The sequence below is a fragment of the Anoplopoma fimbria genome, chromosome 11 (genome assembly GCF_027596085.1).
Source record: "Anoplopoma fimbria isolate UVic2021 breed Golden Eagle Sablefish chromosome 11, Afim_UVic_2022, whole genome shotgun sequence".
NCBI lineage: Eukaryota > Metazoa > Chordata > Actinopteri > Perciformes > Anoplopomatidae > Anoplopoma > Anoplopoma fimbria.
In genome coordinates this window covers 8,870,946-8,889,913 of record NC_072459.1, presented here as the reverse complement: position 1 = coordinate 8,889,913, position 18,968 = coordinate 8,870,946, and the positions used below count along the sequence as shown (strand labels likewise).

The 18,968-nt window shown below is 39.5% G+C and overlaps 1 protein-coding gene across 1 annotated transcript; it reads right to left on the bottom strand.

Annotated features, from left to right (window-relative positions):
- Positions 1-298: 298 nt before the first annotated feature.
- On the bottom strand, positions 299-18,274 carry LOC129098481 (calpain-15-like). Its single transcript, XM_054607499.1, is given in 16 exon segments — positions 299-1,695; positions 2,431-2,609; positions 3,005-3,150; positions 3,971-4,191; positions 5,008-5,169; positions 5,915-6,067; positions 6,780-6,905; positions 6,983-7,206; positions 8,314-8,497; positions 9,227-9,435; positions 10,796-11,336; positions 11,338-11,563; positions 11,566-11,840; positions 14,637-14,836; positions 16,992-17,134; positions 18,100-18,274. Coding segments are annotated over 14 exon segments (2,988 nt in total). The 5' UTR covers positions 14,801-14,836; positions 16,992-17,134; positions 18,100-18,274; the 3' UTR covers positions 299-1,517.
- Between the last annotated feature and the right edge of the window lie 694 nt (positions 18,275-18,968).

Below are 18,968 nucleotides of genomic sequence, written 5' to 3'. Positions count from 1 at the left end.
AACATAAATATAAAACATATTCTGGTTTGTTGAGCATTTGTTTGTTTACCACATAATTCCATATGTGTTCCTTCATAGTTTGGATGTCTTCATTATTAATCTACAATGAGAAGGTGTGTCCAAACTTTTGACTGGTACTGTACATGCATAAATATAACTCAATAAGTCAAAGATAAAGATCTAAACATGTTTTAATTGACGAAGCATCATAACAGGTTTCAAACATTTGCATAGTTTATATATTCTTTATAACAATAATGGTGTTTTGCATTAACAAACACAAAATATTTTTGCTCCACAAAAACATCTCTATTTAAAGTAAAACATCAGAATCCAGCATAGTTTAAAGTTCATAAAGTGCTAATGCTTCATACAGCCAGTCCCCTCGCTTGAACTTTATTTAAATATTCTACATTTAGTATCAAGATTCATAAATAAACACCATGATTGTTAACGACGATTAAAATAGCTTCCAATTACGCATTGAAGGGGAAAGTTAAAGAAAATAAAGCTTACACAAATCTGAACCTGTGTTTTAAAGAGCCTTTGACTTCTCTGTGAGAATATAGTCCAGATTTGACCAGTCTTAATGAAGTGTTTTTTGATCTGGACCTGGTCCAATGTGGTCTAGATGTGAAAAAAGCAGTATAATCTCCCTTATTTCATTTTTAAAAAATAATAAAGTTTTCACAAATCTGAACCTGTGTTTTAAAGAGTCTCTGGCATATCTGGGTTCATCTAACCTAGATTTGACCAGTCTAAGTATAGGATTTTCTATCTGGACCTGGTCGAAGTGGTCTAGATGTAAAAAAAACAGTGACATCTCCCTTTTTATGCATTTTCACAAATATTAAGTTTTCACAAATCTGAAATTGTATTTTAAAGATTCTCTAGTTACCCTGTGATAATCTGATCCAGATTTGACCAGGTAAGTATTGTGTTTTTTGAAGAATAAAGGTTCCAAAAATTTCAAAGTGGGTTTTTATAGATAGCTTTACCTTAAATGTCTAACAAACTTTTGCAACAAAAAACAGCGAATCGGTCGGATCTGCAGCTCGTTTCCCTTAACTTTCCCCTTAACTTTCCCCTTAACTCCTGAATGGGAAGCTGTGAATTGGAAGCCGACTTCCGCGTCGTCGTTTTGTTATTACTGTGAATATTCTTGGCAGCCAGTTCAAACACAACTAACTAACGTTAATAACTTCTACTTGTCTATCACCAGAGCATTTAAGACAGTTTGGACCTGAAGACGAGCTGTGATCTGAAATGTGAAATATAAAGTGCATAACATGTTCACCGAACATTCTGTTTCTACAAATCTTTGCGGAGGAATGTGTTAACTTCTGTTGGAGCTCTGACTCTGAGCTGAAACACTACTCAGTTCACTAAACATGATGTCTCATTTCAAAATAGTCCAACATTTAAGAAAAAAACAAGTGTTTTCTTCCACAAACTCCTGAACAGTTGAGATGTTGAGATCTCAGGTGTGGTATGTGAAACAGATCTGTGGTTCTGGGTCAGAGGGGTCGAGGCTGATGCAGACCAGAGGTCTCCGGGCTCAGAGCCGGACTGTGTTTTGCCTTCGAGGGACTCCAGTTCCCAAGAGAAGCCTGGACGGCCTTCCGGTGAGCCAGCCGGTGAGTGATGGAGAAACCGGCGTTTCCCTCCAGCTGAGACAATACCACCAGCACCTGTCTGAGAGGGAAAGTTTCATTAAAGAGTACTGCAATAAGAGCATAAAAAAACACAATATTCATGTAGTTTATCAGATTATTTTTCATATTAAGGTCAAGCACGTTTTTAGCAGCATTTTGCATTAAATGTAAAATATGTTTGATGTTATTATTCATCACTGTCTTAGACGGGAATGAGAACCAATCAGATCCTTGCAAATGCAAAATTCATGGTGGACTTTGTAGCCTGAACGCCGTATTTCTATCGTTTAACTAATTACTTGTCTCAACAGAAGGTAAAACAGTAACTGTAACTGTGTGTGTATATATATATATATATATATATATATATATATATATATATATATACACACACATATATATCCATATATCCATATATATATATATATATATATATATATATATATATATATATACATATATATATATATATACATATACACACATGTTCTTGTGCTGTACCTGTGCAGTGGTTGGACGGACGTGCATACTTTGCATTGAAAATATTATTTTAAAAAAACTTCAGTAAATCATATTTGCATAAATAAATATTTGCCAACTTAAGAGGCAGCAGCTATTTACTGATTAAATATCGTATCTTTCTTGGTCTCTTTTTGTCCGACCGAACATAAAGAATCACACAGATTTGGTTGATATTATTAAACATGAAAACATGATCTAGTCTTTTTGTTTTGTCCTCTCTTGTCTTAATTCATGTGTCCTCAGTAATGTGAACCTGTGCAGAGGAGGGATGCTGTCGACAGTCTTCAGGCTGCAGCGCGTCGACACCACGTTGAAGCTGTCGCTGCAGTCACATGACACGTGGAGGTGATGACGTGGGTGTCTGTTCTCCACCATGACGATGAGCCCCGCCCAGCCGTGGGTCAGGTAGTAACAGGTCATCCCCTCTCTGCCCTAAAGGAGGGAGGAAGTACAATTTACTGCAATAAAAGTACTACTGCCACACTGTGAAAATAAAAATGTTTTACTATTATAACTGATGTTTCTGGATTAATATTACTGCTGCATTAATGTGTATGTTGCATGTTTTTAACTAGTTTATTCTACATCAATGCATCATATTCTATAAAAGCATCAGATGAACAGCCTGTTTTCAGCTTTGTGACGGTGCATTTTCCAGCTGATCCAAGAGGCTTTTTAAAGAGTTTGTTTATCTGAAGAAGTAAGAGGATAAAGGAAAACTTCTTCCAAACGGCATCTTTACTATGGATTCACCAACTAAACACCATCACCTGGTAAACAATACTTGGTCACATATTGCAGACTGAGGAAGACGGAGTGGATGTTACCTCGTGTCTCTCTCCTTTGGTCTCCATCAGCTGGATGACGGCATCGGCGATGGTGGTGTTGGAGGCTGTGACCTGCTCCACCATCACCAGTCTGGAGCTGTAGACCGCCAGCATGTAACCGGGCTCCTCTGAGCGGCCGCCGCTCGCTGAATGGACACAACGGAGGATTATTAACAGATTTAAATGTCCTTCAAACTTTACAATAAAAGCCCATCTGAAGGAATACGCACATTATCACGACCATTGTAGGTAAAAAAAATAAAATATATATATGGAGCAGGGGAGGGATGTAAATATTGAGAGAAAAGAGTTTAAAATAAAGTAACTTTACATGAAAAACAACCTCAGAAATTTACGAGAAAAAACTTGCAAATCATAAATTTGGAAGTTATTCTTTATATGTTCCCTGTGAAAGGAAACTAAACTATATATATATTAATAATATTTATTTTACATACAGCACACTTTATATTAAATAAGGAGCAATAAAATGTATTTCAGAAAAGATAAAAAAAAACTACAAAAATACAGATGCAAAAAAGGGAACATTAAAAACAACAGAAATTATTAAAAAATTTGACTAAAGATTTTTTTTATATATAATTCCAAAAATGTCTAAATAAAAAAAACAAATTATAACAAAAAAATGAATGGTAAAGAAACGGTAATTAATACAGTTTTTTAAGGTAAAGATGGTGACGACCAAAAACCAAATTGGCAAAGACAAAAACCAAGATGGTGATGGACAAAAAACATTATCGGTATTATTAGTATTGATTACTAATGAAAAGTTAATTATGAGGCGACTGCATTCATTTTATTTACACATTGCTGTTGGAGAGTTTAGTTTAATTTAAGAAGTAAAGGTCAGTAAAATAACCTGTTTTTTGCAGTTAGTTGAACTGGTTCCACTGCATATTTAGACTATAAAAACAGGTGAATATTGGTGGATGTCTGCGCTCTTACTCGTCCCCTGGGCGGTGGCGCTGTGCCAGTGGTTGAAGGCGCAGCAGAGCACGGCGTATTCTCCCGGCTCCAGCATCACGTCGCAGCTCACAAACCTCCTCACCGAGCGCCGGCTGTGAGCCAGCAGACGGCCGAGCGCCGGCGTCCCCGAGCTGTCGAAGGAGACCCGGAACAACAACACGCACAGATCCAACAGGTGGCTCTCCGCCGTGTCCCACCGCCTGAGGACGCAGGAGACAAGTTTAGTTTATGCAGCCATCTTTAATAGTCTTTCTTACCTCATGGCATTATGGTTGACTCATTTATTTAATTTATTTTTATTTGGTAGGGACATTGAACATTAATAAAACATCACTATCATTATGTGTATTCCTTTACAGATGTTACAAAGTCACCCTAAAATCAGAATATAAGATTAAAATGACAAAGTTATGTATTATTTACCCTTTACAAACATGCAGAAACAATAAAAGAAGAGAGAATATTAATATAATATATTCATACTCTATTTAGCTTGGAAGCTCAGTATTTAAAATGTGAGGACCAATATGTTCAACGTTGAATCAAATGTGACTCTTATTGTGTGTTCAAACCAAACCCAGAGCAAACCTTTTCGTCCACCGGAATTGTATACAAAGTTAATGCAAAGATGCAAATTTGAGTATTTTGTGTTGAAATTTTTAAACTTGACAATAGATTTGCGTGATGTTATGTCTACTAAAGTCTTTCAGGGTTGAGATGCCAAAGCGAGGAGACAGAAAGGAGGCTAAACTCTGCAACTTTATTCTTATTAATAGGAAGAAAGTTTGCAGATATCCAGGACTTTAAATTCTGGATTTCTGGTAGGAGAAGTTATTTTAAGAATATAAATAAAAAGTATTCCAACTCTCCTATGAGAAGCAATGTCAGACATAAATTACTAATCCTTGCAAAGTATTTTGTCCTGGAGGGATCTTCAGCCAGACTTTCCTGCAGTGATTGTCTTCTTTCATTCTTTAATAAGTAACAGTGAGAAGGTTTTTTCAGCGTTGTCGTACCGGCTGCCCTGCTGGAACAAAGCCAGCTCCATGGCCGTTCTCTCCATCACTGTGAGGGACGCCACCGTCACCGGGACGTCGGCTCCTCGGGGGAAAACACCCGGCGCTCGGACCTCCTGCCAGTCTGAATGAATCTTACAGATATCCACGGAGTCAAAGTACCTGATGGGGTCAAACACACACTCAGAGACATTAGTGAACGCATCAACACATATTTATTCTTTCATTAATTAAATAATCTAGCAGCAACCTATGGTTCTTTAAAGTAAAGTCATGTGTTGAAGCTGCATTCTCTCTCCTGTCCATTAGGGGGCGACTCCTCTGGTTGTATAGAAGTCTATGAGAAAATGACTCTACTTCTCTCTTGATTTATTCCCTCAGTAAACATTGTAAACATGACTTTATGGTCTCAACATCTAGTTTCAAGTCTTCTTCAATACAGCATGATGTTCATTTAGTAAATTATGGCCCATTTAGAGTCAATGGACCATAAAGCAGGGTATGCTTTAGGGCTGGGCTACACACTGACAGGTCGACACCATGGCTTTGTCTGGAGTTATCCTTGTTTTTGTCCAACAAATATAACCCTTTCAGTGTGTTTTCCTTCCTGTAAATTTATTGTAAAACTTTGGTCTGTTAATGTCTTATTAAGCATTTGGTTCACTTGGCTCCATCTTCTGGTGTCCCTTCTGGTTTCTAATAAACAAGATGGTGATGACCAATAAACAAGATGTTGAAGACCAAAAACCACAAAGAAAAACCAAGATGGCGACTGCAAAAATGCTAACTCCAAGCTTCAAAACGCCAGTCCACAAACCAATAGGTGACATCACTGACTACATCAGTGAATGTAAACAAGTGTAGTAGATCACACCGTTCTAAAGTGCAGCCTTGACTCCTGATCTACCTGATGAAATCCCAGAAGTCCATCCAGAACAGGCCGTCCTCGGCTCGCTGGGCGCACAACCCCCTCTTCAGGTGTGGAGGCCAGTTGGGCCAGTCGTCGGCCCAGGGTCCAGTCCAGGAGAATCGACCCCACGGGTTCCTCAGCTGCAGTAACCTTAAAAAAAACAAAGGAAGCAGAAATGAGACGGCCTAAAACAATTAAATCTCAAAATGATGCATTAACAAGCCTGAATAGACTGAAGGTGTACAACTGTTTCCAATAAGTTGTGTTTTACAGAATGCATTAGATTCCACTCTTTAAAAAAAATCTAAATTTAGTAGAAATATATTCAGATTTCGTGAAGCGACTCTTTATCTAATGCCATTTATATTTCTGCAAATATGAAAAAGCTAAAATCATGTTTCTTTTTCCACCATGGTCTTTCTTTTGAATAGCGTGACTTTAGTAAATCCAGAAAAATACATATTCAACCTCTGTTAGAATGTCTCAACCAGGCAAACACCCGCTGAAATGAAACTGTGACTCCACTCTGTAGATCTAAATTTGAGAGAAATAGTGCACTTGTGATGACATATAGCCAAGTTTGGATATCTGTATCTGGAGAGGAAAAGTCAGATTGTTCCATTCTTACTCGAAGTGCAGCTTTAAAAAGTTTGTGTTATCTTGAGGGATGGAAAGCAGAATCATTTACAATTAATACAATTTTTTTACAGCAGAATCTATCCCTATCTTTGGCTTTATATTGGTACAATGGTAACAAACTGGATATAAAAAGGTGACACTCCAAAGATTTGAGACGTGGGGTGCAGTGTCACTTTATCTACCTGTACATTTCCTTGGAGACAAAACAGACTTGAGTCCTCACCTGTGAGCGTCTACATCCCTCACATCCAGGACAGAGTAAGCGTGTCGTGGACGTAAACCCAGGGACTCGTACTCCGCGTCATCCACCTTCATGTTTCCACCTCCACAAGACGCCCCCATCAGGAAACTAGCAGCACAAAAAAATAAAGCGTTAGGACTCATTTTTAGCAGAAAATGAAGAACGATCCTCCTCCCGACACTCACCCTGCTTCCTTGGAGCTCAGCATCTTGGCCCAGATGAGGTCGGTGTCGATGGGTTCCTCCTTTGGGTTGGTGGCACTGACCTGGAGGGCCAGTGACTCGCAGGGCGCCCCCGTCAGCGTGGAGAGGCCCTCGATGGCACGACCGGCCTGCAAAGCAAAGTAGGAGCCGTGGAGCTTGGCCAGCGCCTTTTCAATCAGAGCCACCCAGAGCTGCTTCCTCTGGGCCTGGAGAGGGAAGAGGAAGGAATTCATTTCCTCCTGTACAACAGGTTAAAAATCACTTCTAATGATGAGCAGAGGAACAGCAATGCTGCACACTCAGAGATTAAAGAGCAGTATTTCCCCATCACTATGTTGTTGGTTCCCCCGCCCCGCCAGAGCAACAAGCAATGATTTTATCCGTTTGTTTTTTAGAACATCATTGAATCCGGAAATCCAAAAACCAAGATGGTAAGGTAAAGAAAACAATATGGCGACTCCCCAAAACCGTGAAGGTTGACGGACCAAAACCATAAAGAGGAAGAGCCAAAAGCTGGATGGCGATGGCCAAAACCAAGATGGTGACAGACGAAAACCAAGATGGCACCAGACAAAAAAGATTGATAGCAGAGACAAAAACCAAGATGGCAACGGATGAAAACCAAGATGTTGACTGACGAAAACCAAGGTGGCAAGGACAAAAACTACGATGGTGATGGACAAAAACCAATGGTGACGACCAAAAACTATGATAGCAAAGACAAAAACCATAATGGCGACGGACAAAAACCAAAATGGCAAAGACAAAAATTACAATGGTGACAGATGAAAACCAAGATTGTGATTGACTAAAACCAAGATGTTGAAGGACAAAAAAAAACAAGGACAAAGACTAAAACCACGATGCCAATGGATGAAAAGCAAGATAGTTTCAGCCAAAACCAAGCTGGTGATGGTTAAAAACGAAGATGACGACTGCCCAAAACTAAGATTGGGACGGCCCAAACCATGATGGCGACGGCCTAACCCCATAAAGGCAAAGACGAAAACCAAGATGGTGACGGACAAAGACCAAGAGAATGACGGCTGAAATACAAAATGCCAAAACGATGACTTCAAACCAAAAGGTGACCTCATAAAGATTCACACACATTGTGGGACTTCAACAAGTGTTGAATTTAGTTTAAAATCTAAAAAGCTGACTGAGCTTATGAAACCCATCACAGGGACACAAGCTGAACTCCACCTTGTAATGAACCAACGGGGGCCTTAAATAAAGCTTGCGTTACATATTTACTCCCGATTGCTACGAGAAAATGTATGTATGTGAGCGTTCAGAATCAAACGTCTCACCTGAGAGAAGAGGAGGTGTCCGTTGTCGTCACACGGCAGCATGTCGTCCACCAGCACCGTGGTCCATCGGCCGTCTTTGCACAGACGCACCTGATAGGCTCCTTCTGCACACAGCGAGCGCGTCACCATCACCTTCTCCACCAGCTCGGGACGTTCGGCCAGAACAGCCAGGGCACTCAGGAACCTGTTCTCCGAAACATTCATCATACACAGAATAACTGGATCCATCCGGAGTTTAAAGGAACACAGGTACAAACCTCTCAGGGTCACCTGTTCAGTGCACTTTATCTCTGTGAATGAAGTATTAAAGTAATACAGATTATTATTTCACACTGTATTAATCATCTTATCTTCTGAATATTAAACAGAGGTGGAAGAAGTGTTTAGATCCCTTAAATAAGTAAACCTTGTTTTACTATAAAGTAAAGATATTTGTTAATATGTACATATGTTTAAATACTAATGTTACAAGTTTAAGTCCTGCATTCAAAGTAAAAGTATTTTAAGATGTTTTTATCTTATTGTATACATTTTTATATTCTTATGTTTTTACTTATACTTACACATTTTTTTATCTTATACATTTTTATTTTATACATTTTATTTTAAACATTTTTTATTATCTTATATGTTTTTATATATGTAACAGGTTTTGTCAAGTAGGCCTATGATCTTTGCTTATTTTTTTAAGTATTGGTAACTGTCTGCAGGTATATCCTTCAAATAATTAACTATTCTATTAATGGAAAAGAAGAACTATTTGAAAAGTATGATCGTGAACATACAAACTTGGAAAGTTAGTGGAGTTGATTAGTTATGTATCGTTTGTGTTTCTTGAAAATCTAATAAGGAAAGTATACAAAAAGGAATATTTGTTTGTGCCACATCTGTCTTTCCTGTAGCCCGGGCTCACCAGCAGTTACCCAGAAGTCCCTGCAGGATGTCTGACGGCCGGAGCGTGCGGAAAACGGACCACTTCACGGCGCGGTCTCTGGAGTTGCAGCAGTTGATTTCCTGCGGACGAAACCACTTCCTGACGCGATGTTGGACGCTGTCGTCCGACGGGAAGCCCACGGACTTCGGACCTGGAGGGAAGCTGTCGTCCACAAACGTCACGGTGTTCTGGGAACGTGCCAATCAAATCACAGGAACAACCTCAGGTGAGTTCAGGGAAAGTTTCATCATTTTAATTAATTTAGAGGATTTTTGATTATGTGTATGGTTTTATCATGGGTTGTTTTAAGTTGCTTTTTAAAACAAAATCTTTTGAAAGATTGTATTAGAAAAGCAAATCATGATTTTATGTTTACTCTTCTGTTTATAACTTGGTATTTGTTTGTTTTATCTTTTCCAGACTACTGATAAAAATAGACTTTTATTTTCCTGGTTGAATACAAATAAAAAGAACAAATAATGTAGTAGGATACTGTGTTTCTAGAAGATGCTTCTGGAACAGAGGTTTACTGTGAGTGGATGAGAAGTTCACTGTATGATATGGATTGTAATTTACTTAAAGTTATGAGTTTAGCTTTGATTATCTCAGATGCTTCTGATTCGAAAAGTCATGGGTTTTTTATACTGTACGGTTAACTATCATGGAGCTAAAATTATATTTTTGTCACGTCTTCTCTCACAGTGACTTGAAAGCTCCATCATCTGGTGTTCTGTTTTAATTTAAAGAGCAGCTCCAGACATCTTTAAAGACATAAAAGCACGACTACAGCTTCAAACAACACCATTGAGTTTGATGACGAAACAAAATACTTTTCCAATATTTTTTTTACTGTTTTTACATTTCAATATAAATATATAATAATGCGAGATATTGTTTTTATTTGTGTCATTTAAAAAAAAAATACATATTTAACATTTCCTTTGACATCGATGCTTCTTGATTGTTGTGCATTTGATACGAGCCGATTAGATTTGTGATTAACTTGAAACTTTAAATACTGTTTAAAAACGTCTTAAAATTGCATCATCTCCTTCTTCATCACAAAAAAACAACTATGAACTATGAATATCCAAGTATTGTTTAACTGCGGGACACGAGATGTCTCCTGCTTTACTATGAGGTCCATAGAGAGGAGAAGTCCCGTTCCTGGACCTTATTTTATGAAAAGCTATGTACAATAGTCAACAAGAGAGAGAAATATATTTTTGATCTTGTTTGAATTGTGCCATGAATTACACATATGATGTTGGAACATTTAAAAGATAATTTTGCACGTCAAGAAAGTAGCTTTTTTTGTAACACAGTGAACTTAAAGGTGCTGTAGTGTATTTTATCCTATTCTGCTATACTTTGTTCAGACTGAAGGCTGAGAGCCTCAGTCCATGCTGAATCTCTGTATGGGCTCCATTCTGTGCAGAATGACTTCAGATGCATTGATTCAATAAAGAAATTGTTGAAACTGCATCAACGGACCAGGACATCTTCCTTTATCATTTGATATCAAATTATATACTACAGTGCACAAACCTCTCTGCAGAAGCTGACGATGTTCTCCCACAGCTGCTTGGCCTCTCCCTCGTCACTTTGTCGCAGCTCCTCCACCAGCATGCTCTCCTTCCTCTTCGTGGCCGCCGCCAGCTGCAGCTGGGTGGCGTGTCGCTGCGGCGTGTGGCAGGCGAGGCAGTGTTTGGCTTTGACCCTGTTGATGAGGGTGCAGGCTGGACACGCCCACTCCTCTGAGCTGGTAACGGCGGCGACGACGCACGGTGGGAACGATGCGGAGGCATCCGGAGCAGGAGACAGCGGCGACATCTCCTCCTTGAGGATGCTGAGCCGTCTGCCGGGCGGAAGCTCTGGTTGGGCGGCGAGAAGTGAAACGGCGAGCGTTGATGGAGAAGCACTCAAGGTGGGAGTTTGACTGAGGCAACCTTCTGGAGGAGGCACCTCTCTGCGGCTGCAGGGGAGAGGATTGTGATGACCTGAGGAGAGGAGCAATGAGGAGTTTGTGTGTGGATGAGAAGCTTCCACCGGTAAACTCTCTCCTCCGGTGGTTATGGACAAGGACAGCCCCCGCTGCAGGCTCAGGCTGTCCTACTCCGGTTTGTTCCTCCGGTATGAACAGAGCATCGGCGGGGATCAGGGGAAGGGACAGTTTGCGTGGTCCGCCACAAGCCGAGCAGGACATGGAGGTCGGGGTGTTCTGCAGCGTGCACCTCAAACACTCCCAAACCAGGCTCTTAATGACGGCGTCCTCTGGCCTCAGGGGTCCGGAGCAGCTGCTGGAGCGCCGAGGGGGGGCCGTTCTTCAGACGAGCCCCCCCGGGGTCGGTCCAGAGCGCCGGAGTAGCCGCACAGCGAGCAGGCCGTGCGGTCGGCGGGGTTGGACAGCGTGCAGTGCGGACAGGACCAGCGTCTGTCCTCCCTGCCGGTCCCCTGCCACGTCCACCGGGCCTCTGGTCTTCGTCGGGGGGCTTCACAGATGGAGCAGCGAGGGGCGCCGGCTGCGTTCAGGAACGTACAGCAGACACAAGCCCACTGGGTCCTCTGAAGGGGCATCGAGCCCGAGGAGAAACTGGATGGAGAACACAACACCTCAGTCAGAGTATTTATACATCATATAGTACAGTGGTTACCAACCTTTTACTTTGAAGTCCCCCTATCATCAAAAAGCTGAGCCCACCCTCCCTTAAAATAAAATAATCACAACTCCTTAAAACTCCTTTACTTTTGAATAAAGTGATTCATCAGATTAAATGAGTAAGTCTGTTTTTATTAAATAAACTTTCTTTTATGACTAGAACTCTCCAGATTTGTCAGCATAAATAAAGTTATTTTACAAGAGTCGACAACAACACTATGCATTCGCCACTGGAATCTAAGTCTACACATAATATAATGCTGATACTGATCTTTATATGACACTGTGCACAAATACCAGGTTTTAACAGAAAGTGTCAAATATATATTTTTTATGGTTTTCTATAAAGACTTTTGTACAAATGATCCATTACTTGTATTATTATGATTTTAGTTTTAGACGTGGAAATCTAAATTTAAAAACCTCCGAGCAGATAAACCCTGTGGTCTAGGAAGTTATGGACATTACGGTCAAACTCATTGTTTTAATAACGACCACAAATATCTGATGATAGCAGGTATAATGTGAAAAATATGAGAGCTGTCTTCAGCTGAACTCTGGTTTTATGTAACTGTAAAATCTCGAGAGGGAGAAAAGGAAGAGAAGAGCGGAAAGATCCAAATATAAATGGATATTAACATTTTCTGTACCATGTGGTGGCTTGGAGGAGAAAATTTAAATGCATGAAAATGGAAATGATACAAGAAGCTGCTCTACAGTAACATAAACGGTTTCTCACAGACTGATATATAATATATTATTTATGTGTTTTACTTCACTACCACTAAGATCAGTCTACAGAGTGTTCGAACACTGAATTTGGTAGAAACACATCTTAGATTTGAGTTCCTGGTTGTTCTCAGGCTGTGAAACAGATCCAGATTATCTGTGTGGAGTTCAGACTGGACCTCTGGGACGTCTGTGTGGAGGCCTGGCCCACATTTTAGTTTCTTTGGCATCGAGCTGGAAAACCTTCCAGCTCAGTTCGACCTGAGCGGGTTCCTGAAGATTCAGGTGTTTTTTTTGATGCAGGAAGCTAGTTCTTCTAAAGATTGGTGGATATTAATGAATGTTTTTACAGACTTCCTACAAAATACACTAATAAAACCTACTCAAAGTTTAACTAATAACTGAAGAGAGTCTCCAAGTTTTATGTATTTAATTTAATGTTGAATAATAAATAAAGCTGTTTTTAAACGTTAATTCCGAACTTAAAAGGTAAGAAAGAAAATGAATGAAAGAGAAATACTTTTTTACTTTTGCTACAGAATTTGTATTAGTATTTTACTTTTGTTTATTTATCTTTCTCACTTTATTTTATAAGATAATAAGTGAAATCACATAAAATATTATATAAGTGTTGTTGAAATTTCCTTTTTTTAATTTTAGTTGAATTCTTTATTGTATTTATTTACCTTACTCTTAATTCTATTCTATTTTGCATTGGTGTCAGAATTACTTCTTTTAAACGTAACATTTGTTATTCTATTGTTTATATATATTTACATTTTTATTCTATTGTTTTTTGCTATTCTTCTGTTAATAATCTCCTTCAGTATTAATAAAGTTAAATCTAATCTCATTTTATTTTATGTCACTGTTTCATCTCAGTGCATCAAACGTAATGATTCTAAATCTCTTCCAGACTCTGGTCTCCGGTCCGGTCTTCGGGGATTCCCCCGGTGGCGTTACGTTTCCTGTCAGAGTAACTGGACTCTTGATGGAGGCTGTGACCGTGTGGCAGCAGAGGAGACTTTATAAACACAGCACATTAGACAGAGACGCAGTAATAATTCATAAGAGGGAGGCTGAGGTTTACTTTATATCCAACGATTCATGAAATATTCATGGCCACATTCTGGGGTCCTGGATTCCCTCTAAGTGTGGAATATAAATTTTAACATCCACTCCAGCTGTAGGGTTCTGTATGTGACGAGTAATGACAAATAAATCATCATGATCTCTCGTTTATACATGTAGAGTTAACAGACAAACAAGACTGGCTGCCTCATGTGGCCTTCAAACCTGTGATTTGATATTGTTGGTTTGATAAACTTTACAAAGAAACGTTTATTTATTAGTTATTTTGATGGAATTCTGGAGAGAAAGCCAGAATGACTGAATCACAGATCAATAAGGAGACAACCTCTGGTTCTGTAAAGGGAAGTCGAAGCTTCATGTGTTAAAGCTGCATTCTCTCTACTGTCCATCAGGGGGCGACTCCTCTGGTTGTATCGAAGTCTATGAGAAAATGACTCTACTTCTCTCTTGATTTATTCCCTCAGTAAACATTGTAAACATAAGTTTATGGTCTCAATCTCTAGTTTCAAGTCTTCTTCAATACAGCATGATGTTCATTTAGTAAATTATGGTAAATTTAGAGTCAAATAGACCGTAGAGCAGGGTATGCTTTAGCGTTGTCAGATCTGGGAGTTAATCCATGTTTTCATCTTACAACTTTAACTCTTTCACAGTTTGTTTTCACTTCATGTCACTTCTGGATGCAAAAAAACAAGATGGCGACGGCCAAAACCAAACCACAGACGCATAAGACTGATAGTCACGATCTGATGATTATATGATCTGATATATTTGCATATTTTTGATGACGTCAGCTGTAAAAGAGCTTATTGACTCGACCATTCTCAGGTATCTTGTTTCTGATTGGCCCAGAGCCCTTAACTGTTTCTCAGGTATCTTGTTTCTGATTGGTCCAGAGCCGTCTCTTACCTGCGCTCTCGGTGCCGGCCGGGTCGGGGAAGCTGCCGAGGGATGGAGGCGCTCTGGCTGCTCCTCAGACATCCCATAATGGGGGAGGGGGGCAGAGCGGCACCCCGGGGTGCAGCATCATCACCATCAGCCTCTTCAACGAGGGAGGAGGAGGAACCTCCCATGATGCAGCTGGCTCAGCAGGAGGAAGAGGAGGCTCCCTGAAGTAAGAGAAGGAAGAGGGAGAGTCTGAGAAAATATAAAAAAAAATTCTAACAAAAATCCCAATTCTTATCGGATTCCAGCTTCTCAATTTATGAAAAGTTTATGCTTTTCTTTTCTCTTATATAATATTGAACTTAATATCTTTGGGTTTTTGATTGTTAGTCAGATAAAGCAAGTAGTTAGATTTTGTTTTTGTGTGCTGTTAGAAACTTTTATGAGTCTTTTTCACTAGTTTCTAGTTTCCAGCAGAGACCAGTCCACCGTGGACAGACTCAGATCCAGTAGAGACCAGTCCACAGTGGACAGACCCAGATCCGGCTTCACTGCAACCTTTGACCTGCAGTCGGAGCTCCGGAGGGAGGAGGAGAGCTCAGCTCCCAGCAGCATCAGCGTCTCCTCCTCCTCCAGGAGCAGAGCTTCTCCTCTCTGGGAGCCAACACCACGCTGCTGGAGACCCAGACCATATTGCTGGACCCGCTGAAGGGAAGGGAGGCACAGGAGAACCAGAACCAGGACTGAGTGTGGCAGACTGTCAGACCCTGCTGCAGTAAAATGAGAGGTTTTCTAAAGGGAGTCTGGTGCTACAGAAACACTACCACTTTAGTCCACAGGGACCGCCACAATCAACACTAAATGAAAGTTCCTTGTAGTCACTTTAACAAATGGAAGACAAACATATTGAGGCCACACAATGTTAGATATTTTCATATATCATTTTAAAAAGAGGCTACATGGTGGTGTAGTGGTTAGCACTGTCGCCTCACAGCAAGAGGGGCCCGGGTTCAATTCCTGGGCTGGACAACCTTCTGTGTGGAGTTTGCATGTTCTCCCTGTGTCAGCGTGGGTTCTCTCCGGGTTCTCCGGCTTCCTCCCACAGTCCAAAGACATGCAGCTTAGGTGCATTGAAGACTCTAAATTGCCCGTAGGTGTGAATGTGAGTGTGAATGGTTGTCTGTCTATATATGTCAGCCCTGCGACAGACTGGCGACCTGTCCAGGGTGAACCCTGCCTTCGCCCATTGACAGCTGAGATCGGCTCCAGCACCCCTGCGACCCTTAACTGGATAAGCAGGTTACGGAAGATGGATGGATTTTAAAAAGAAAGCCTTTGTTTTTAGATAAAATATCATGTGTATCTTCTTCAAAGTTGATATTGAAACTTCATTCTGCTTCTCAACTGCTGTTCCAAAAATTAACTTGAACTTTTCACTTTCAACTTTTAAGACAGAAAAGTCTCAGAAACAAATAAAAAATCTACATCTCCATGACAACTAGGCAAAAATGATCTGCTGAAAAAAGATCATGTGGTGCAACTGAGAGCTCCAGAAGAGCTACAAAATGGATCCAGAGGTGAGATTGTTCTGCCAACTGCTGTTTCCAAGGTCAAGAACCAACAAATTGTTTTCCTTAATTCATACAATAAATATGTGACATCACACAGTATCAGTGATAAATGATATATTATCTATCATAACTCCACATTCACAACATGATAACACCATATCATTTTGATTTAATAATAAAGGGAATTTAAAAATGTATATTTTACTAAACCTTTGGGCCCTACAGACCTGAAACTGAGGTTTTATTTTGATTTGTTTAATATTGCATCACATTTATACTTAATCAGTATCAGGGGGGACAAATTAGCACCAGTGTCCAGCAGAGAAACACTTAATTAAAGCTCCATTAGAGAGGGACTGTCACTTCAGAGTGTTGTCCTTGGACAAGGACTTTAAATCCGTCTGAGAACCTAAGGAGCTGCAGCTTCAGATGAGAGCAATGAAGACACACTGATCAGAAGACACATGTCCTACATCAAAGAAACACTTTTTGTGTCGTTATTAAATCACATCTCAAAGAATTGGTTCCTTCTTTGTCTTTTATCTGTCTCCGAATTACAAAATAACAATTGATGCTTCAAAAAAACTAATTTAAAGAGTTCAAACTGAATAAATACTACTGTGTGTGGTTTGAAAAATGCATTTAAAGTGAATTCCTCTGTGCATCAATGCAGGTGCTTCCCTGCTGATAGAGAAGTTAACATAGACTTTAGGTAACCTGGTGCACCTGCAGTACAGCTGGTGGCTGAATGAGACACTGCACAGAGGGCACTGAGACAAACAGCAGCCTGGAGGACAGTTGGACTCACCTGGCTTCAGACGGGACACGCTGGACTCAGGTGAGGAGATGAATGTTGCCTCCAGCTGTCTGAGATCTCCATGCATTCCTCTTTAATTTAAGCCCCGATGTGCACAGTCACCACCGCTCTCTCCTCTCACCATCACTGTCAAGCTGCAGGGAATACAAGACACTTCCTGTCACATCATTCAAAATAAAACTACATTTAACCAACGTGGGTTGCAGCACTTTAGTTTTCCACAAACTTCCAGACAAAAAATGATGAACTAAAAAATGTAAAATATATACAAGTAAATACTCAGTCAATTTAAAAAACAACTTATTTTTTAACCACATATGTCAAACAATTTCTTGTTCCAGCTTCTCAAGTGTGAAGATTTGCAGTTTTGAATTGTCATATCTGATAGTTAATTAAATATCTTTGAGTTTGACAAAACAAGCAAACTGTAAACATCACAATGGGCTCTAAGAAATTATGAATGGCATCTTTTCACAATTTTTCACATTTTATAGACTTAATTAATCGAGACAATATGGAGATTAATTAAAAATGTTATTTATCTTAAATTGCAGCCCTAAAGCAGTTTGTACCCAAACTTGTAGCACTTTAGAGTATTTCAAACCTATTACATGTATTTTATATTAATTACACATTTAATTATTTGATTTTATTAATAAATAAATTCTTCTATAATCCACTGTCTGCACAAATTAGTGCTTCAAAATAAAATAAAGGAAACTGTAGTTGATTGGATATTTCAGTTTTTAATCTTGTTGGAATTTGACCCCAATTGTTTTCCTTGTACTATCAAACAAGAAGAAAAATGTGGAATTACAATTACCATGACTGTAGTACAGAGACAAGGGACCCAACTACTAGGATTATTCTAATGGATTAGTTTTTCTTTTTTTTCTATATATAGTCAACCTTAATTGTTCCCAAGGAAATGCATTCATGATTAGTTAGTATTATACTCTTTTGAAAAGGAAAAACTACAATCTGGGGTAAATGGATACTATTTATAATCCTTCCCTTCCCTTCTTCTCTGCACTGACATCCTTTGCTCTTTTATTCTGAAGGTGGTTCCCCGCTGTTTCCAGTCCTAACCGTGGCTTACTGTTACTCCAGCTCCTCTCGGACGATCTTCTTTCTCTCTAGGGACATTTCCAGGACAGGACACCGGGCTGCAGCCGGGACATATCGACCGCTTATCCGGTCAAAATGAATATCTTCTTCCCCCATTATGGCCCTGGATGATGCAAAGTTAACACCGAAACATGTCGGTTCAGTCCTTTTTCCCCACCAGACTCCATTATAAACATAGCAGTCTGTGGCTTGACTTATAAGCATGTGCACTAGTTGTAAAACATGCTTTTAAGTTGTTAATTGTACTGTCACTGCTGCTTTATTTGGCAAAAAGATAATACACTAAACTCCATTATATATCTAGTTATTGTTATTTTAAATAATATAATAAGTAGCACTTTAATTCCAGAAAAAAACTGTACATTTCTAGGTTTTTATTTGTTTTTAAAGTCGTTTTAACATTATCACTGTACAATTCTGTTATAAAACTCAAACCTGGTAACGGAAAAAATAAGTAACATTAACAGCTAAAATTCAAGGTTAGCTGATAAAATGTAACCCAAGTTTCGTTGGCATTAATTTGGCATACATTGCTCAATTATTCCATATATTATCTACTTAGCTTAGCATTGTGGAGGTTGTTTATTAAGCTTGAGGGCCAATTATTTAAGTGTTTTTTATTTGAAATAAGTGCTCCTTCGGTCCTCACACGTGGTGAAGAAGTCCTTTCAATGGCACCCCGGAAGTAGAGGTGACGGCCGAACCAATCAGATTAGATTATCTATTAATGTAGTTAAATACTCGTTAAAAATGCATATCAGCAATCTGAAAAAGGATAATATTCAGTTTTGTAAAGTAACTGTACATTTACTCAGGTACTTTTATTGTACAATTCGTCCT